Source organism: Syzygium oleosum, unplaced genomic scaffold (assembly GCF_021117445.2).
Source record: "Syzygium oleosum isolate NSW1041296 unplaced genomic scaffold, Sole_v2.1 Sole_v2.42, whole genome shotgun sequence".
In the NCBI taxonomy this organism is placed as follows: Eukaryota; Viridiplantae; Streptophyta; class Magnoliopsida; order Myrtales; family Myrtaceae; genus Syzygium; species Syzygium oleosum.
The window spans coordinates 152,403-173,972 of NW_026607526.1; the positions used below are offsets into that span (position 1 = coordinate 152,403).

General features: G+C 41.8%; 2 protein-coding genes across 2 annotated transcripts; both read right to left on the reverse strand.

Moving 5' to 3' along the window:
• Positions 1-203: 203 nt before the first annotated feature.
• LOC130136107 (disease resistance protein L6-like) lies at positions 204-1,545 on the reverse strand. The gene is made up of 2 exons (XM_056306189.1): positions 1,019-1,545; positions 204-837 (listed from the first exon to the last, which is right to left on the reverse strand). The coding sequence occupies exons 1-2, from the start codon at positions 1,543-1,545 to the stop codon at positions 204-206; spliced, it is 1,161 nt and encodes a 386-aa protein (XP_056162164.1).
• Positions 1,546-10,615: 9,070 nt separating this feature from the next.
• Positions 10,616-14,643, reverse strand: LOC115666618 (ankyrin repeat-containing protein ITN1-like). Its single transcript, XM_056306178.1, has 5 exons — positions 14,421-14,643; positions 13,858-14,187; positions 13,004-13,360; positions 12,440-12,811; positions 10,616-11,325 (listed from the first exon to the last, which is right to left on the reverse strand). Exons 2-5 carry the CDS (start codon positions 14,140-14,142, stop codon positions 10,774-10,776), a joined length of 1,566 nt encoding a protein of 521 aa, XP_056162153.1. The 5' UTR covers positions 14,143-14,187; positions 14,421-14,643; the 3' UTR covers positions 10,616-10,773.
• Between the last annotated feature and the right edge of the window lie 6,927 nt (positions 14,644-21,570).

Below are 21,570 nucleotides of genomic sequence, written 5' to 3' on the forward strand. Positions count from 1 at the left end.
TCATAACTTATTATTAACTTTTCTCGAACTTTCTTGTGAGGCACTTCCTTCAACTTCTTCAAGGTATCATTCCACACTCCTTTGCTTTTGGTACGGAGAAAAGAGCCTATCACCTCAAGAGCCAAAGGGAGTCCTCCGGTTGTAGCTACAACTTCTCTTGAAAGATCATCATAATCATGCGGCGGTGAATCTGTGCTAAAGGCTCACTTGCTAAAAAGTTGTAGAGCATGATCAGAGTGTAACTCCTCCATTCCATAAGTATAAATCTTTATAGACTGCGTTAAGACATTTTCTTCTAGACCTTCCACCTTAGCTGTAGGTAACACACTAGCGTCTCTAGCCGTGATAATGATCCTACTTCCCGGACAAAACCAATCAGGTTTTGCTGCTAGTTGCATGAGTTGATCTCGATCATCCACATCATCGAGAACGATCATGACTCTTTTGTTAGGCAGTCTATGTTTCATCATATTTACTCCTTCGTCCACGTCAAAGGTCTCTGGAAATGTGACGATGAAAAGGTCCAACAGTAGTTTCTTTTGCAATTTTACAATGCCATCGCATCGAGATGACGATTCTCGGATATCAGGAAGAAAGCTCCAACCTTGAAATAGAGGAGAGAATTGATTGAAGACTACCTTGGCAAGAGTGGTCTTTCCGATGCCACCCATGCCGTAGATTACAACGAATCGGATATCAGCACAAGTTAAATCTAACGGCTTCTTAATGGCTTCTACCCTGTCAGTGATTCCAACCAAATCATCAGGCACAATTCTCTCTCTTGTCGTCATCCTACGAGAAACCTCTTGAATGATATCTTTAAGGACTTTGCCATGGCTGCCATATTCGTGAATTTATCGCTTTAGATGATAGATGATAACATTCGTTATAGACATAAAACATCCATTAGAAGCATGAATTAAACTGGCATATCTGCAATGTTAACGCATTAAAAAAAAACATACTGTGCCTAAACAGAGCATAGACTGGTAAAATAAGTAAACTAGATCAACATTACCGTTGACCTTTAACCTGCCATCCCTTGATTTCAGCAACCTTTCTTAAAGCCTCCTTCCAAGGGTTCACCACGTGACGGCCTCGCTCCCTCTCATGCTTCCTTAAAGCGTCTCTGTACAGTTTCGTTTCGAGCTTAAGATCCGAGGGTTCTGCATCGTAAAATATAGGAAGGATCTCATGCCCTGTTGGTCCTCCCGAAGAATCTGGATAAGCACGCTCCACCATGCCCGCGAGCTCGCGGAGGCACCATCTACTCGAAGCATATCCGATGGAGAAGATGGGTATGTAGATTTTGGTGTCCTGTATCGCTTGCAGAATCTGCCCACCGATCTCCTCGCCGTGCCGTATTTCTTCATCGTCCCTAAAAACGCGGATCCCTTCGCGGGTCATGAACTCGTAGAGGCAATCCGCAAATCCATCGCGGGTGTCGGGACCTCGAAAACTCAAGAACACATCGTAGTTCGCGCCTTTTGGACAATCACTTCTTCTACTACTTGCTGTTCCTGAGTCGGCCCCTTCATCCTTCATCGTTGGAGACATGAAAAAAATGCAGATTCTCTGTTTCCTCAACCTCTGGTTTTGTAATTGCTTCACGTTTACCCAGGATAGATTGCCTTTTGCTGTTCCCGACAGTCTAGTTGATCTATAAAAATTTACCTCCAAGAGGGAAAAGGGCAAAAGAAAAAAGAAAAACAGAGGGGCAGAAAAGAGTGGAAGACTTTAAGTCTTGGTCAATAAAGGAGGGGTCAGAACTTTAAATGACAGAAGAAGAAGAGAAGGAAGGTAGGGAGTGGTCGTTTTCGGGCATTTCTATATGAGTTTCGAGTCTGTAAACTCATATTAAGTGCCTGCGAGCATTTTTGCTTTGTATCGTGGGAAACGCGTGTCGTGTAACTGTAACTTTATTGTTCATCATCGATTTCTCTGGCTATTTCTTCTTCTCGCATTATATTTCAATTGCAAAATCCAATAGCTTCAGCACAAGGTATTTACTTATTGAACCAAAACATGATACAAACCTGAGCAAAAGCAACAAAACCATGACCAAGAATGTCATCAATTTATCAAAATTTGTGAAGAACATTTTTCCGGCTACGTGGCAATTACCATTCCATCCATCTGCGAGAGACTTGATACTTGACACCAAAAAAATAACCGGCTTTTATTATCGACGAGTAGTAAGCTCGATCAACAACAATCAAATTTGGTCAAAGAAGTCATCAAGGAACGAGACGGTAATGTTGAAGAGAATCGACAACACACTAGTAAATTATTTTGTTAATTATTTGAATTCATCAGTAAAGTTTATGACAACAAATTTGATAGAAGTTAATGGTGAGGTCGACGAAATTCACCGACAATCCGTTATTGCAGATTTCGCTAAATTTTGGAGTTTGAAGGCAAAGAAGATGTATCATCCAATACATGATTGACGGTTGGTTTTCTTCCAAATGAAAAAGGAAATAATATAAAAAAGTAACAGCAAAGGGAAGTGAGGTGGCCACCACCTAATGAGCCAGAGCCACATGTCCGCTCCGTAAGGCCTGAGCACCAGAATACTTTACTAGCATTAAGATTAGATTAGATTAGACATTACAAGTGGGCATAATGAAGATCTTAGTTCTTCTTTTAATGATAAATAATGAAAATCTTAGTTTTATTACTCTCAAAGATTGCGTATCATTTTTCTTTAAAACAACTTGGTTGCCGGGTTCTAGGTACGAAACCCGACGTTTGAGCTTTGGGGTTTGAAAACCGGACAGCGCCCGGCTGTTGTGGTTTTATGTGCAAAAGCTAGGGCCTTCAGTCCGGTCCAGGGACCTAGGTCCGATCACTGGGTCCCAGGTCCATGTGCTGGGGATAGAAAATTCTTCGAGAAAAAATCACACAATAAAATTAGGCTCCATAAGAGTAATCTAGCGTACTGTAGCCTTCTCATGGAAAGATAAGATAGAGAAAAAGAAGGATAATGCAAGCTATGAGATTCAAGGAGGGATATGTATTATGCATTGTCCCTATAAATATAACTGGACCGATCAGTTTCCATTAACGTGATGTTTTAGTGGAAATGACTCGATGCAATGAAAGAAAGGACTCTATTTTTCCATAAGCAAGACAGTTTTGTCAGTCTTTTCCCAACACCAATTCACGTATTTGCATCTGTTGTTTCTCACTTTTGTTTTCGATGGCTTTCCTACTTCCGGTCCAAACTTGTTCACCATATACGAGGTATTAAACAGATCATCTTTTGGATCGTTCATCTCAGAGCGTCTGGTTTCGCACGTTGCGTTTTCTGTCAAAAAGAATGTGAGTTCGCAGGCTAACATGAAGCATTTCTTGACAAGAGTGGGTGCCTGGTGTAGCTACAGGTGTGAGCTTGTGGCTGTGGAATTCTTTGAGATGAGGATAAACTGAAAAGTCATCTGAGCCAACTCAGACCCTTAATGTGTGATCATAAGGAAATACGGGAAGTTAAGACTTGGAAATTTTTCTGAAGACACCTACAATCTCGCCGTCCTAGTTTTTCTTTTCCCTTTTCCCGATTATTGCTGTATGTTGGAAATATAACGCGAAAACGACAGGATCTTGCAAATTAAGTCAATGCGAAAATACCAGAGAAATAAACGAGGAACGATAAAGGACACCAGAGATTTACGTGGTTCGGTCCGAATATCGGTACCTACATCCACGGGGAGAGCCAGCAACAAATAATCCACTATAATCGGAGAATCGGAGTTACAAATCGCTCAAACGCTCGAGTGTTTCCCACACCTAAATTTAAGCCCAAACCCAAAGTGTTTACGAATAAACAACTTAATTGGACAAAATAAACTCACTGCACAAATCACCGCGTGTTGAAGCCCAAAGCGAAACACTCTCGTATGATCGAAAACCAAGAACGACCGTACGTTCTTTTCTTTTGTTCTCGTGCGGCGCTTCTTCTCTGAGAACTTCGTGGGCGCTCGCGGCTAGTGCGGCTCTGTGCATGTGCGGCTTGAAACCCTCGCAGAAGATAACATGCCTTTTATACGTGTGCCCCTTCTTTCTCTTTTATTTTATTATTTAATTCCAAGAGTCAACAAAGAATAACTTTGACCAAGGCCCACCAGTTTTCCTTCTCTGTTGAAGACGTCCTTCGCTTTACGTGCCATCAGAAGGAATTCTTTAATAGGCAATTTTGAATATTTTCTCCAAAAGAAAATATATATCTTCACGATAAATATGAAATTTATCCAAGCGAGTCACATTCCGTAAACGATTCAAACTCGAGACATAAATTCAACAATTCTCCACCTTGGCTCGACGTTTGTAGCCAAGTTATAGTACTCATCATCCATGCTAGCTCTCCCAACGCCCCGACGGGCGCTCACTCTCCACAGACGCCAATTGTGCTCAAGCAGAGCTTGAGCTTCGCCAAAGGAACAGACTTGGTCATCATATCCGCTGGGTTTTCTGATGTCGCAATCTTTTTAACAACAACTACACCCTTCGCTAAGACATCTCGGATGAAGTGGTACCTGATGTCGATATGCTTCGTTCGCTCATGATAAACCGGATTATATGCCAGATATATCGCACCTTGGTTATCACAGTATAAATCAACACTATTCTGATCTAACCCAAAGTCCGAGAGTAAACCTTTTAGCCATATCGCCTCTTTCGCTATAAAGGTCAGTGCCATGTACTCTGCCTCAGTCGAAGACAAGGCAACGTGATCCTGTAAGGATGCCTTCCAACTAACTGCACCACCTGCTAGCGTAAATACGTACCCTGCTAAAGACCTGCGTTCATCCAAGTCACCTGCGTGATCCGAATCCACATAACCAGTGGCCTCACTGCCATTATTGTCCCTTCGGTACACAATTCCAACGTCTGTTGTCCCCTTTAAATATCTCGAGGATCCACTTCACATGCCTTCCCAATGAGCTTTACCAGGACGATTCATATAACGACTAACAACGCTCACTTGCTTGTGAAATATCAGGCCTAGTGCATACCATAGCATACATAATACTACCCACTGTACTAGAATAAGGAACACGGGACATATGCTCCTCCTACTCCTCAGTCTGCGGTGATAACTTATCTGAAAGTTTAAAGTGCATCGCCAAAGGTGTACTTACAGATTTCGCTGACTGTATATTAAATCGTGCAACAATCTTCTCAATATATTTCTTCTGAGAAAGACGTAAAATTCCTATAGTCCTGTCACGCAAAATCTCCATACCCAATATTTTCTTTGCAGCACCTAAATCTTTCATCTCAAATTCAGCACTCAATTGCCTCTTCAGCATAACAATATCAGACATATTCTTAGCTGCTATCAACATATCATCAACATATAGTAATAGATATATCAAAGACCCATCCTCCAATCTCCTATAGTAAACACAACTATCCATCTGGCTTTTGGAATAGTTCTGACTAGCCATAAAAGAATCAAAACGCTTATACCACTGCCTAGGAGACTGTTTCAGCCCATATAAAGATTTCTTCAATAAACAAACATGATCTTCCTTACCTGGAATAGCAAATCCCTCTGGCTGCCTCATATAAATCCGTTCCTCCAACTCACCGTGAAGAAACGCTGTTTTCACATCTAACTGCTCCAGCTCGAGATCCTGTGCAGCAACTAAGGCAAGTAAAACACGAATAGAAGTATGTCTTACCACAGGAGAGAACACCTCGTTGTAGTCAATGCCCTCCCGCTGTGTATACCCCTTCGCCACAAGTCTCGCCTTATATCTCGCTGCCTCGACACCGGGAATGCCGTCCTTCCGTTTAAAGACCCACTTGCTACCGACAATCTTCTGGCTCTTAGGTACTTTGACCAACTCCCATGTCTGATTCTGATAAAGTGATTCCATCTCTTCACTCATAGCCCCTATCCATTGCGACGACTCAGAACTCGCCATCGCCTCAGAGTAAGACGAAGGCTCATCTGTCTCCACCTCGTCACCTACAGTCAATGCATAAGCAATATCTGTATAACCATAACGTACCGGTGGTTTAATTTGCCTTCTCTGTCTACCCGCGGCTATAGTGTCTTTGCGGCTCTGCTCGATTATTCATTATCACCAACTTCAGGCTGCGGCCTCATCTCGCAATCTCGCCTTTCGTTACCTTCGAGGTCTCCAGAGTCTCCACATGAATCTCCACCTCACTACTGACACCACGATCTGTCTGCTCTACTGGTTGTCTCAAGACCCCTCCTTTGAAGCATTGCAGTCTCGTCGAAGATCACGTCTCTGCTGATTAGAAAACCGGGTGATGCGGGATCGGTGCACCACGGCCGTAGCCTTTCACCCCATGTGCATAACCCGGAAATATGCACTTCTTCGCCTCGGCTCAAGCTTACCATCACTCGCATGAGCATACGCGGGACATCCGAATACTCGTAATCCGGAGTAATCAATGGTTTCCCCGACCATACTTCCTCAGGAGTCTTCCACTCTATAGCAGATGATGGAGATCGATTAACCAAGTAACATGCCATGTTCACTGCTTCGGCCCAAAATTCCTTGCCTATTCCTGCATGTGAAAGCATGCTCCGAGCTCGCTCCAGTAAAGTTCTATTCTTCCGTTCTGCAACGCCATTCTGCTGTGGTGTCCCGGGCACTGTGCGGTGTCTCACAATCCCTTCTTTCTCGCAGAACTCGGTAAAATCTTTACCACAGAACTCCATGCCGTTATCGGTTCTCAGGCACTTGATCTGTTTATCTGACTGCTTCTCAATCAATGCCTTAAATTTCTTGAACCGATCAAACACATCAGATTTGTGCTTCAGAAAGTAAACCCATACCTTTCTGGAGTAGTCGTCGATAAATGTTAGCATATATCGGGCACCTCCTTTCGAAGGAACCGGAGACGGGCCCCAGACGTCTGAATGAATGTACTCAACCGGTCGCTTGGTCGAATGAACAGCTGTTGTAAACTTAATCCGACGCTGCTTCCCAAAGATGCAGTGCTCACATAAGTCCAGCTTCCCTGTCTTCTGACCCTTCAACAACCCCCTATCACTCAGCATCATCATACCTGCCTCACTCATGTGCCCCAAACGCATATGCCATAACTGAGTCAAGTCAGAATCTGACTCACCTGATGAAACTGCAGCAGCTCCTGTCACGGTCTCTCCCAGTAGATGATAGAGAGAACTCACTTTCTTCCCCTTCATCACTGTCATGGCACCTCGAGAGACCTTCAGCACTCCACCTTCAGCGGTGTACTTACACCCGATATCATCGAGTGTCCCCAAAGAAAGAAGGTTCTTCTTGAGCTCTGGTACATGTCTCACGTCTGTCAGTGTGCGCACCACCCCATCGTGCATTTGAATCCGAACTGTTCCTATCCCCACAACATTGCAGGTTGCATTATTCCCCATCAGAACTCTACCACCATCTGCAGTCTGGTAAGTAGTAAACCAGTTCTTATGAGGCGTCATATGATAAGAACACCCCGAATCTAGCACCCATTCGTCTCCTAACGAACCAGTAGTCACACACAAGACGGCCTCTGCATCACTAGTGCTCTCCTCAGCAACGTTTGCCACACTGCTTGTGGCATTCTGCTTGTCACCTCTATTTCTTCGCTTCGGACAATCTCTCCTGATGTGCCCCTCCACGTGACATTTAAAGCACTTCACGCGTCCTTTAGACTTTCTATTGCGTGACTTTGATCTGCTTTTACCTCTGTTGCTACTGGACCCTCGATGTTGTTCTCTACCTCGAATCACTAGTCCTCGCGCTACATCCTACGCTAGACTGTCATCTCGCAACTTCCTCTGCCACTCTTTAGAGAACAATGCTGACTTTACCTCTTCCGAGGTAATCGTAGTACGCCCTTGGAGTAGTGAATCAGTAAAGTGCTCCCATGATTCAGGTAAAGAAGCCAATAACATCATGCCCTGTTCCTCATCATCAAGTATCTTACCGACGTTCTTCAAATCCATCATGAGTTTATTAAATTCATCTAGGTGGGATCTGATCGACGTACCTTCAGTATATCGAAATTGAAACATCCTCTTCAACATGTACAAGCGATTGTTCAAACCCTTCGTTACATAGAGTGCCTGTAATTTTGCCCACAATGCTGCGGCATCCTTCTCCTCAACCACCTCTATTAACACTTCATCCGATAAATTCAGCAGGATTATACTCTTTGCTCTCTCCATTAGGTCTGCTTTATCAGCTGCTTTCATTATAATGGGTAATCCATCTTCGCCATCTAATGCTTTGGCCAAACCTTGGGTTGTCAATAGCGCACGCATCTTGACGCTCCATAACCCAAAGTTGTTCCTCCCGTTAAACTTCTCAATCTCAACTTTCGCTCCAGACATAATTGCAATAGCAGAATTTCCAAATAATAATCAGACAAGCAGAAGCCCCAAATCACAATCCAGAAAATCCAACCCTCAAGCTCTGATACCAATTGTTGGAAATATAACGCGGAAACGACAGGATCTTGCAAATTAAGTCAATGCGAAAATACCAGAGAAATAAACGAGAAACGATAAAGGACACCAGAGATTTACGTGGTTCGGTCCGAATATCGGTACCTACATCCACGGGGAGAGCCAGCAACAAATAATCCACTATAATCGGAGAATCAGAGTTACAAATCGCTCAAACGCTCGAGTGTTTCCCACACCTAAATTTAAGCCCAAACCCAAAGTGTTTACGAATAAACAACTTAATTGGACAAAATAAACTCACTGCACAAATCACCGCGTGTTGAAGCCCAAAGCGAAACACTCTCGTATGATCGAAAACCAAGAACGACCGTACGTTCTTTTCTTTTGTTCTCGTGCGGCGCTTCTTCTCTGAGAACTTCGTGGGCGCTCGCGGCTAGTGCGGCTCTGTGCATGTGCAGCTTGAAACCCTCGCAGAAGATAACATGCCTTTTATACGTGTGCCCCTTCTTTCTCTTTTATTTTATTATTTAATTCCAAGAGTCAACAAAGAATAACTTTGACCAAGGCCCACCAGTTTTCCTTCTCTGTTGAAGACGTCCTTCGCTTTACGTGCCATCAGAAGGAATTCTTTAATAGGCAATTTTGAATATTTTCTCCAAAAGAAAATATATATCTTCACGATAAATATGAAATTTATCCAAGCGAGTCACATTCCGTAAACGATTCAAACTCGAGACATAAATTCAACACTGTATAATGCCTTCATCACATGTAGCTGATAGCCGAAACACCCAATTTGGAAGATTCTCGTGACCATCCGCATTTGCCGCCAGAGCATCCGGGTGGGTTTTTGCTGAATCTATGCGTTTTAAAACGCCCTTAATGCCCAATTGAAGATATCTAACGATGTCCCAACTTGTTTGGTGCAGGGAATATGCAACTGCGGTTCTTATTAAAGAGAACAACTTGTGAAGAACTGGTTGTAGTTTTTGAGAGCGCCACTATGATCGTGCACTTAAGAGGTTTCAATGGAGCAACTAGGTCTGAATGTTCAATCGTGCAGGTTGGATGGGTTTCACATTTTTCTTTGCTCCTGTTATATTCTTTATGAACTGCTTCCCTTTCCTTCTGCCTTGAAAAACTCCAGAGAAAAATCCAATGAGGTGTTGTGTGTTGAACGTGCTTCCTATTGAATCAAACCATTGTGCTTCACCTAAAAAGTGAAAAGTCTTTCAAAAGATTAACTTGGACATTTTTTTTGGGTTAAAAGGGGTTCTTTGTCAATCTTGGACACGTATGTAGATGGCTTGCAATTAAAGGAATTAAAAGTTGTAATACTAGTATTTAAACTGCGGGAATGGTAATTTTGCAAAAGGTAAAGTGAAAAGGTAAATCTGAACAGAACTACCTTCTTATCATTAATTGTAAAGAGAGGTTCCAAAACATACACAGTGTATCTATTCACAGACAAACAGTTGTAAACTTTGAATAAATTGATCTCCCTAATTACAGTTACTAACATGCATCCTCGAGATTTTAGGCACGCTCCTCATGCTTTGATTATCGTTATCTAGAAGGAGTTACAACTTTTGAGACTATTAGAATTTTATATCGAGATATTAAATAAAAACCAATAATACAATCTACAAAGTAAATGTAATGATAGTATTATCTGATCCAAAAGACTAATGACAAACATACTTTGTGCATTAACATGCATTAATTTCATCTCATTACCTTCATGAAGTGATCGTACGGACAACATATTTCACACAAACTCCCCTAATTTATCATCTCCAAAATAATTTCTATTTACTTTCTCTACGTCATATATGATATTAAATATCTTTTTTATATTTTTTTTACGTCATATGATATTAAATTTGTATGTATTACAATCGAAAATTTTGTTTTTCTCCCATGCAAAGCACGGGCCATAAGTCTAGTGGTATGCAAAATTCCTTCTACCTCATCAAACAAAGAGTGAAAGAACACCATTATCAAATGTTTATTTTCCAGTTATCAATCCTTCAATCAGGACAGTGATTGAAGCCTTCACTGACCGATAATCAAAATTCTTCGATGAAAAACTCATCGGAAAGAAATTTAGAACTTGAAGTCATTACTGTTCATATGATTGATAAATGCAGTCTACTATGCATATAAGCTCCTGGAGGCACCACCCAATCCAGGAAAGTTTGGTAGTCTCATTAAATGGTTCACATAGCTAGTGGTACTCAAATGACATTGTAACGTAGGGATTAAGTTTGAAAGAACACAGGCATCGAAATTATGTAATAATCCTCTATCCCACCAACTCAGAAACCACAAAAAATATAAATACACTAGTTCTTGAAATAACTCGTAGATCTGCACCAACTCAGAAACCCTGGTTTCTTTTCTTTGAGCTCTTGCGGATTTTTCACAATCCGGAGGACAATCCTGAGGAACTGAACGGTGTGAAATAGAAAAGCACTCAATAAAACACAGAGCCAAACATACATGGTGTTGCCAACCACTGTTGTGATTGGTCTCATCTCTTTAGGATCCCGGTTCTGCAGATACAAGATGGCCTTCAAGGACTCAAGGTAAGTGAGTGCCATGAATGTGATGGTCACACACATTGTGGCCATCAGAATCCACATCAAGATCCTCTTCGTTATGGGCAAGCCACTTATGAGAAAGAAGATTGTGCTAAGAGATGCAAGAAGGGAGACCGTGTTGTATATCCAGAACTTTTCGTAACCCTCTGGATAGTTTGCGGCCAATATCGACGTTCCTGCCAAGTATGCGACGGGGTCCTCTTTGTCCTTGTAAGGGACATCTTCGTTCCACAGACCGCCGGGAGGGCTAAGGCTTGCTTGGTAAGCTACGGTCGCAATCACCGTCGCAGCTATCTGTCGTGATACGAAACAAAAGTTTAGATTGTGAAGTAACAAATACTTTGGCAATGTTATAATCTTGTATGGAGAATAAGAAAACTTTGAAGATTTTCACTTTGCTGAAGAGTCTGCAAGGAGAACCACAAATCCCAACGGATTTCCAAAACTTGATGATAAGTTTTCACGATAAAATTGGTGCTTTAAGAGCAACACGTCTCTTAAACTTTTTCCGTGAAAAAATAAGAGCAACACGTCTCCCCTTAATTTGTTTAAGAAGTAGTGCTTCTCTTAAATATGAAGATCATTGAGCCAAAATTAGTCATTCCAACAAATACACAATTCAATTGATGGCTTTTCATATGTTTATTTATATGCAAGAAAATCGTGGGGATCTCTCTTCTGAAATAATTGTTCTTTAATATATATCTATCTATATATACGCTAGCAAATGTGCACACGCGAGACAGAAAAACCACCTCATTATATATTTTAATTGGAAATAAATTATTTTTTAGTTAGACAAGAAAGGAGAAAATTTTACATACACACACATAAATAGAAAGATATTTTAGAATTTGAAATGTTTTTAAGAAGGTGGTTTAGAAAAAAAATACAATTTTTAATAATGAAACCTTTGAAATATAAAACGGAGTTACCGATTTACGTATTTGTCTAGAGATACAATATATGTAAAATAAGTAATTGATGATATTTGGGGAAGACAAAAGATTAAGATCATTTAAAAATATTTCTCTTCTAGATTTTCTATAATTACAATTTATTCTTAAATAACCATCCACATACTGTATCTCTTCTCATTATTAGATTTCTTAATTTACCTATACTTTCTCTATCTTATTCCACCTATTATACAAAATTGTTTATTTTCTTTCTATGCATGACCATGCATGCTTTCACCCTAGTATATGTGTAGACTCTAATTCCACTCACAGCTTCAATCAGTTGTGAGCCAACATGTTAACCGTAATAACGTGACTGATGTGATCTAAGACTTCAATCAATCATATAGTTCACACTTGCATCTTGACAAATTTTAGTTAAAATCTTTGCGAAAATTCCAACAATCATCAGCAAATGCTGCCCAAAAGGCATCTATCTAAAGCGTTACCATCAGAGAATTGCGCTTCTTCTTGATCCATTCCTCATGGTTGTCTTTCTCCTTCTTCTTCCTGATTTCACCCGAGAAAGACAGTGGCGGCACCGCCGTCACCGGATTAGTATTGGAGGATGGAGGTGGTGCAGATTCGAGGTCAACTACAATAGTTGAGTTGTTCTCATTTGTGTTATCAACATCTCCTTGGGGAGTTGTGGATGCAGGGAATCTTTTGGCTCTCAGAGCTCCAGCATGTACTAACAATTCTCTCAGTTCAATGACTTTGAAATCCATTGGAAAATTTTCCACTATATCCAGAGCAGCCAAGCCATTTCTATTCGGTGTGTTCACTTCCACTTCACTTCTTTGAAGAAGATATTTCATGGTCTGCCAAAAAGATGAGCTTTCTTATCAATTATAAAAGAAATAAGAGACAGATATTTCTTATGAGTCTCTTCAATCGGTATATCCACTGAAGTTAGAATGCACAAAGCTTGAATCCACAGAAAAATGAAAATGAGCCGAAGTTATCTTCACACCGCGTCACTTTGTGAACAAGTCGAAGCCAAAAAAAGTTACCTCTATTTGCTTGTTTGCCGCGGCCAAATGCAAAATTGTATTACCCTCGTCATCTTGAGCATTCACCAGATCACCATCTCTCACCACCTCCACCAGAATTTTCAGAGTCTCCAGACGATTATGGCTCACTCCCAGATGGAGAACGGTTTGGCCGTGGCTCAGCCTGCGTGTTGCTGCATCCGGTCTTGCCTTGAGCAGCTCTCTCACGACGTCACTTCGGCCCTTCATCACGGCTAGATGAAGTGGGGTCCTCCCATCTTCATCATGGACAAGGCATGCGTCGGGGTTTGACTGTGACAGTTCCCTCGCTATTTCCACGTACCCATTCGCGGATGCCAAGTGAAGAGGCGTACGTCCCTGCAAAAGTAAAATGTTTAGCTATGGAGCATTCTTATTGAAGGACACTTTGAATGGAGAATTTTCATGTTCAAATGATTTATAAATATCGCACTTTCGAATCGCATATACCCTGAGTGTCCTTAAGATTATTCAGGCTGAATTAACCAGGAAATCTATGGTTCGATTTCTGTCTGAATATTCTTAATTCCTTGCGATTTATGTTTGGATTGATTTCCCACAGATCATGAAAACTGGAAAACAAAATACTACGTTACAGGTACTCAATCTTATTCGACAAGCAAGAAATTATTTGTCTGATCTCTGTAGCGATAAGCCATCGAATCGAAGTATAGTTGACAGTTTACGTTAAACATGGCTAAAAGCCTAAAAGTTGTAAAACCCGAACCAAAACAGTTGTGATTCCGTTGATTATCTGGTTTGAGAGGATAACTGGGTTCAATTTGATCCGAGAAAAGGATATCAAACAAACACAACAAGGTCTTGGTTTAATTTACCTCCGAGTCCAGCGCCATAGTCAAGTCCTGTTTATGAGCCAAAAGAGCCTTGGCAAAGTGTACATGACCGAGCATGCAGGCCACATGCAATGGTGTCTCATCGAAGCAAGTGACCGAAGTCCGAGCCAGGATGAGTCGGTCTTCCTGCAGCAAATGAGCCAACGACTCGACACACCCGTCGAGCGATGCTTCACGGAGCCTTCTCTCTCGGTCTCTTCTTTCAGATGCCGGGGAAGCTTGTTGACTTGATGACTGCGATGACATCCTGCTTCTCGGGCTTGACATCGATTTCACAAGTCGCCGGCCGAGGACCCAAACAAGGCAGCTTCACTGGAGCATTTCGTCGAACACATGGCGTGCACAGATAAAAACATGAGATTTCGACCTGTTTCGAGGTTCCGACCTGCTCCGACCTCCACGGCTCCCTCCCGAAGGCGACTATGGATCGGGAGGAGGATCGGTATGGGCCCGGATTCGCGCCTAACGGTCGGCACGAGTCCCGGCCAAAGCGCACACAAAAAACAGGGGGTAGGCAGGGGAGCTCAGGACCGGGGGAAACTTACCGGTCAGGGGTGCTTCGGGGAGTCGCCGGCTGGTCTACGGGCACCGGCGATACGGGCTGCTTCCTCTTCAGCCCCTGCAAATCACTCAACTCGCCTTTTTTACTCTCGGTTCTCTCTCTATGCTCTGTTTTGAACCAAAAATCCGACCTCCCCTCTCCTCTCTCTTCTCCGGCCTTTATAGGCGACACCGGTCACCTGCCCCGCCCTAGAAGTCGTGGCTTTAATGGCCCTCAAATTTTCAAGCGGACTATCGGCACTTCCCAGGCGCCGGTCGTTGCAGGGCAGAGCAGAGGAGAGAAAGAGGAGAAGGGGGGACAGCCGGGCCGACTCCCGCGTGGGAGAAAGGGAAAGCTGGGCCGGGCTGGGCTGGGCCGGGCCAGGCCGGGCCCAATTCCTCGCGGAAGGGAGGAAGAGAAGAAGGTTGGGTCGGGCCGGCCTTGGCCCGGCCCGACCTGATTTTTTTAAATTTTTTTAATAATAATTTTTGAAAAATTAATTAAAAGATTGCTCTAATATGCCTTATTAATGCAAATGTGCCTAATGTCTATATGCAATGCAATTAGATAAAATATTTATATATTTTATTTGTTTTTTTTTGTTTTAGGAACTAAAAAATTTAATTCCGAATTTTTACATAATTAATTTTGGGCAATTTAAAAATAGGTGTCAACAATGAAAATTGTCTAACTGACTAAATCACTACAGGGTGGAATTACGACAAGCAAACCCTCACAAGAAGAATCTCTGGACACTTCTCCTTTGTGCAGTTTCTAACATGTAATAATATGCATGTCCTTTCAATTTATCGTGCAGGTCCTACACTTTGCCTAAGGAGCATTGTTGCTCATGAACTTTTAAATTAATGAGATTCCAAATTATTTTAAAATATTCAGTATCATCTTTAATTTGAAAAGGGTTTCAGATTAGGATAAACCTCTCGCTCAACTGAACAATGTGCCTTCTTCCTGATTCAGTGGAGATCATGTGAAATGGAGAATGAATTTGTTTGCTATGTTTTGAAAAGAATAGCAAAGTCTTCTGTACTTCTCATTAGCTGATATGATGAATGATAATGATTAAAGGGACCGAGCAAATTTATAGGGAAAATTCCAATTAAGGACCCCAAGTGGGGTCAAATTCTCAAATAAGGACCCAAAGTGAACATTGTGTCAAATAAGGACCTGAAGTGCACAATCAGTCTCAAATAAGGACCCGAAGTGCCCAAAAAGTCTCAAATAAGGACCTGGGTCCCCGGCAGGCCAAAATACCCTTCGGCCGGCGAGAAAGTTACTGTTCCGGCACCGGAACAGTAATTTTTTTCATTTTTTATTACTTTTTTCTGTTTTTTTTCTTTTCCTTTTCCTTTTCTTTTTTTTTTCTTCTCTTCCTCCGCCGGCCATAGCCGGGGCCGGCGGAGGTCGCCGGCCTCAGGCGAGGCCGCCCTCGCCGGCGTTGGGCGAGGGCCGCCGCCCTGGGCCGGGCGAGGCCGGCCTCGCCCCACGCCGGCGAGGGCGACCTTGCCCGACGCCGGCGGGCCGAGCCCTCGCCGGATCCGGCGAGGCTCGACCTCGCCTCGCACCGGCCCAGCGAGGCCGGCCTCGCCGGGCGCCGGCCGGGGCCGAGCCTCGCGGATCGGGCGAGGCTCGACTCGCCCCGCAACCGGGCGAGGCCGGCTCGCTCGACGCCGGCGGGGCCGAGGCCTCGCCCGACGCCGGCGGGGCCGAGGCCTCGCCCGACGCCGGCGGGCCGAGGCCTCGCCCGACGCCGGCGGGGCCGAGGCCTCGCCGGATCCGGCGAGGCTCGACTCGCCCGCACCGGCGAGGCCGGCCTCGCCGGACACCGGCGGGGCCGAGCCCTCGCCAGATCACGGCGAGGGCTCGGCCCCGCCGGCTCGCCCGACCCGGGCGAGGGCGGCCCTCGCCCGACGCCGGCAGGCGGCCTCGCTGAGGCAGGCGAGGCGACCTACTGCCCGCCGCTATTGCCGGCGGAGGAAGAGAAGAAAAAAAAGAAAAGGAAAAGGAAAGAAAAAAATAATAAAAAATGAAAAAAATCTTGATCCGGTCCGGAACAGTAACTTTCTCGCCGCCGGCGGGTATTTTGGCGGACCGTGTCCTTATTTGAGACTTTTTGAGCACTTCAGGCCCTTATTTGAGACTGATTGGGCACTTCAGGCCCTTATTTGACACAATGTTCACTTTGGGTCCTTATTTGAGAATTTGACCCCACTTGGGGTCCTTAATTGGAATTTTCCCAAATTTATATGTTTAAAATGAATTGCACATAAAAAGCGAATGTGTATCATTTCTCTATAACTTCGAACAAATATTACACATACGAAATCTATTTGTATAATTTTTTTTAAATTTATCAGCTTTTGTAGATTGTTGTCCATTTTAGCAATTTCCTTTAGGATAATCAACAGGCGTATGACTTATGAAACATACTAAAATAATTTCAAGAGAACAAACAGGAGTTCCAGAGATGAATCAATTACACATACTAAACAAAAATTTAGCAATTTAATTGAATCAATTGAAAATTCAGAAATCCATTGCACGTCATAACAAAGTTGTTGGACCTAAGTAAATCTATCTAAAGTTCAATTATGATAATGCACCTTAGGCGAGAATTTAGGTATCACTATCACATTGCTGTTCATTATTGAGTATTTCATGCAGTTTTAATAACAATTGTCGGGCATTTAGCGACACTAATCAATGATGTGGCAATGAACTCTGTTATTGATTGAATGGTCATGCCAAAAAGTGTAGTAGATAATGCAATGCACATTACACATTTAGATCAAGATGCTGCCATCTCAATTGCAAGTCGTAATATGACCAAAAAAAAAAAAATTTTGCAAGCCATAAGATCAAAATTCCTTCTTCAACTACTGAATAACGACTTGCAAAAAAACGGAGGGCGCGTCTGATTGCGACTCCCGAAAGGACATTTTTCATGTTTTCGAAGATATTTTCGGCGCGTTGGGGCGAAAAAAAGCAAAACTATACGAATGCACCCTCAATTTTATAGAAGAGAATTTTCGTTCAAATATTCCGGCCCTCCAAATTTGTCTTTTGCAATGAATAAAAGAAAATGCTGAAAGTGCTTCAATTTTGGCTAGAGTTGATAGCATTGTTTGCCTCGTGCTTCACAGAAATTTCCCATGTATTGCTGTGCTATGATGCGAGTCAAAAGGAGCGGGCATAGGTAGCCGTACAAGTAAGGGTAAAAGCAGTATGAAAGAGAGAAGAATAGAATAGAGAAAACCCTGTCAAAACGATCATTCTTGCACGAAATTAGCTTAAATTGTGAGATTTTTTCTTACACTTATAAACCGACCACTAGCCCCTTCTATAATCGATATGTGATAACCCCAATAATCCTGTATCACTCACGAACTTTTAGAGGCAATCTACAAATCCATGGGTGTGTCGTGTCCTCGGAAGCTCAAGAACACAGTCATGGTCAGCCCCCGTTGCACCATCACTACTTGTCGCTGCCCTGAGTTTGCCTCTTTGTCCATTGAAGCTTCTTGTGCAAAGCTAAATCTCGCATTAACTTATATTTCATTGTTTCCCAGGAGATTATATAAGCCACTTGTAAAAGTTGCGCTATCCTCAATAGCTCTATTACAAATATTTCTACACTCATTTTACGAGACTAAGCTAATTGCATTGCAATAAATAAAATATTTACACCAAGTCTAAGTACGTGTTCCATAAAAGATTATTGTAGGTTGATTTGTTCTGTTAATCGTGTTAAAGTATCTCATATTACTTATTTACGAAATTTTTATACATTTATATATATAGATAATATTGATGCAGTTCGCTAGAACGTTCAACTAGATATTTCTAGGAACTGCACGATTTGGTGCTTCCTTTATCATCTTTAGTCGTTTCCGCGTAGTTCGCTAACAATGTCCCAGAAATTAGGTAAGAAGTTCTTGTCACGTTGACGTATGACCACATACGGCCCTGCACCAACTTTTGAAATGGTTATACAATCAGAATTTACCTCCTTCGTTCTCTTTTAGGACGAGGATATCTTGTCGGTCCTAATTTAAAATATTCTGTCGGATCAATATCGACCTTGACGGGTTGATTGGTGCTCCCTTCATGATGGCGTGAAGGGGCGGCTCACCCAATATTTTCTCTTCGTCATCTTCATTCGTTTCCGCGTAAGTTTAGGTCTGGACAGAGGCACAAACAGCACTCGGAACGAGCCGCGACTTGCACCTAGTCCTCGTTGATGTTTCGCATCATTTCACACGATGGATAAGGGTTGCAATTAAATCAATATCATCCAAAAGGGACAAGTTATTGGGACAACCGAAACATACTGACGAGAAAATGATGAATCAAAACCAAACACAGAGAATTCTAATTCAGATTAAATTGTGCAACAAGTCATTCCATGTCCTCAATTTAGGTTGCAAATGCCACGTGGCAATGATACGTAGAGAAATAAGCCAACTTGAAATGAGGCAATTCAAAATGAAAACTCAAAATTGGCTGGAGTACATATCAGGTGATCACTTCAACCCTGTAATTGACCCAAAAAAATGCTTTCTCCTAGTGATGATGACGATCTACAGATTGGCCTATTAAGATGTTGGAACAAAGTTCTTGGACCTAAGTAAATCAACTAAAAGTTTGATTATGATAAAACACATAAGGCAAATATTATGATATCACTGTGACACTTCTACCAATTGAGTATTTTGTGCCGTTTTAATAACATTTGTCAGGCATTTAGCACGCTCATCAATAGTGTGGTAACAAGTGCTGTAACTGATTGAGTGATCTTGTGAAACACCTTATATATGTAGTAAATAATGCAATGCACATTACATATTTATAACAAGATGCAACACATGGATAAAATCCAAATAAATTGTCTATTATCTCAAACTTGTAAATAGTACAAGACCTCAGTGGACTATTACAATTTAACCGTTTTAGCCGCTTCTTTTCCCTAGGCACACATGAGCCAACTCTCTCTCTTTTCTATCAATTGGTGAAACTGAGGCGTAATCTCCGGTTTCATCAATGATGCTATTTACAGAGCATTAGTCTTAGACACTGCTCCAAAAATGGCTGCACTTGAATCAGGTGCTGCCACAAAACCTTGCGGGATTTTGAAAAAGCATTACTTCTATTGATGCTTTGACTTGGGTAGGTGTAGTTTTTGAAAACTTTTTCTGTCGCCACAAATCAACTCAGGTAAGTTCCGAGAGGAAACTGTGGAAAACGATGGCTCTCCGGAAACAGAGGCACGATGAACTGCAAATTGAGAACGGTGGTCCGAGGTAGAGAGAGAAAGCGCGTGCATTGATTATAGATGAAGAAGAATATCCCATTCCGTTCAAGGGACGCTCCACACCACTTTTCCAAGACGGGAATTTGGATAACACGGAAAGGATGGAAAGGTAGTTTCCCGTGTTTGCATTAAATGCTAAGTTTTTGAAAATTCGCACCAAACAAGTCTCAAAGAGTTTACATCTTCAAGCACAAGCAACCCACACGTTCGGATCTGTCAATTCAGCTTTTGGCTCCTATCTTAGCTGGACCACGAAGTAAGCAGGAAATTCCATGGACGCGTGCAAAAGCAATTGATCTTTGCACTCCTGTCGCTCTCAGTGAGCATGATCATATGGAGAAGAGAAAATTATATAAATAGTCTCAGAACTTTGGTTCGATGTGCAATGGGAGCATTGAACTTTACCTCAGTGTGTAATGTAGTCCATGGATTTTTAATTTGTTCAATGTGGTTGCTGAACTTTTATTACATGTTCAATTTAGGTTGCAAATGCATTTAGGGGTAAGTTCTCGGACCAAATCACGACAAACTGCTCATACAAATGAATTCAACCAAAGAGCGGCCCACTTTGTCGAGCAACTTCAAGAACTCCGATTGGCGACACACGCGGCAATGAAAGCTCGCCGGTTACTCACTCTGCCGCTCTATTTTTAGCTCTCTGGTTTCTCTTGGATTCCCTGAACCAGGGATAGATCGAGAAGAAGAAAATTCAAACTCTTTTGTTTTCTGTTTTTCTTTCTCTCCCTCTCTCTTTCCCCCCTGTCCTCTGTTTTCTCTCCTTTGGTTCCCCTTTCTTCTCCTTTTCCACTTTACCTTTTTCATGTCCTCTTCCGCTTACCATCCACGTGAGCCCGTACCTGGTCTCTGACTTCTTTCACATGCACCCTATTCCCCTTATCTTTTGCTTTTCCGCCGAATCCTCTGCTCTCCCTCTGTTTTTCCTTTTTTCTCTTTTTATTACGCAAATGATTCATAAATTCTATCTAAATGTGAAACGTAATTCATAAATTTTTAATTTATTCAATATGATTATATGAAAATATCTAATGTTAAGGACAAAGGATATTTTTATGAATTTTTAATAAATTTTTATCTAAATATTAGATATTTTCATATAGTTTAAAGATTAAATTGAACATGTACCAAAAGTTCAGAGATTGAACAAATGAAAAGTTCAATGACTACATATAATATTGGGCAAAAGTTAAAGTATCATATTGAATAAATTAAAATTTTAAAAATCACATTACACATTTTACCAAAGTTCAAAGGTTATTTATATCATTTTTTCCAAAAAAAGAATTACACACGTCGACAAAAAAGGTACAGACACACGGGTTTCATTTGCTTTTGGGGAATTTCTCGGACCTAAGAAAAACGGAGAAGGAATTGAACCCAAAGAAAGATCTTTTTACCCAGAGTACAAATTGCACTCAATGAGCAAAGAAAATACTGGGGCAAGTGGCCGACAAGAGGATTCACAGTTGTTTTCCTTTGGCTGACCTGTAACCATGAGAGTTTCAATGAGAGAGGGAGAAGAGGGGAGTTACGGTGCAGCTCCAAAATTTGGCCGGATCATAAAACATTCTGGGATCACCTCTGCGGCTTCATTTATTTCGCACAACATAATTAATTTAAAGAATATTTATTTTAAAATAATTACTTGTATCGAGTATAAAAAATAAATAAAAATATATTTTCAATGCCCATTAAAATATTTTAACATAAATTATTGTCGATAACAAAACGTTTTTCATTGACTAATTATATCAAGTGATACAAGCAATCATTTTTAGAAAAATGTTTTACAAACAATTTATTTTCC

Bases quoted from the DNA above. Each gene is read 5' to 3' on its own strand.
- LOC130136107 (XM_056306189.1), bottom strand. From the start codon at position 1,545: ATGAAGGATGAAGGGGCCGACTCAGGAACAGCAAGTAGTAGAAGAAGT. The intron at 838-1,018 runs GTAATGTTGATC...CGAATATGGCAG, and splicing joins TGGCAGGTTAAAGGTCAACG to CCATGGCAAAGTCCTTAAAG.
- LOC115666618 (XM_056306178.1), bottom strand. From the start codon at position 14,142: ATGTCAAGCCCGAGAAGCAGGATGTCATCGCAGTCATCAAGTCAACAA. The intron at 12,812-13,003 runs GTAACTTTTTTT...TCTTTTTGGCAG, and splicing joins CGGCAAACAAGCAAATAGAG to ACCATGAAATATCTTCTTCA. The intron at 11,326-12,439 runs GTAACGCTTTAG...GTATCACGACAG, and splicing joins AGAAGCGCAATTCTCTGATG to ATAGCTGCGACGGTGATTGC.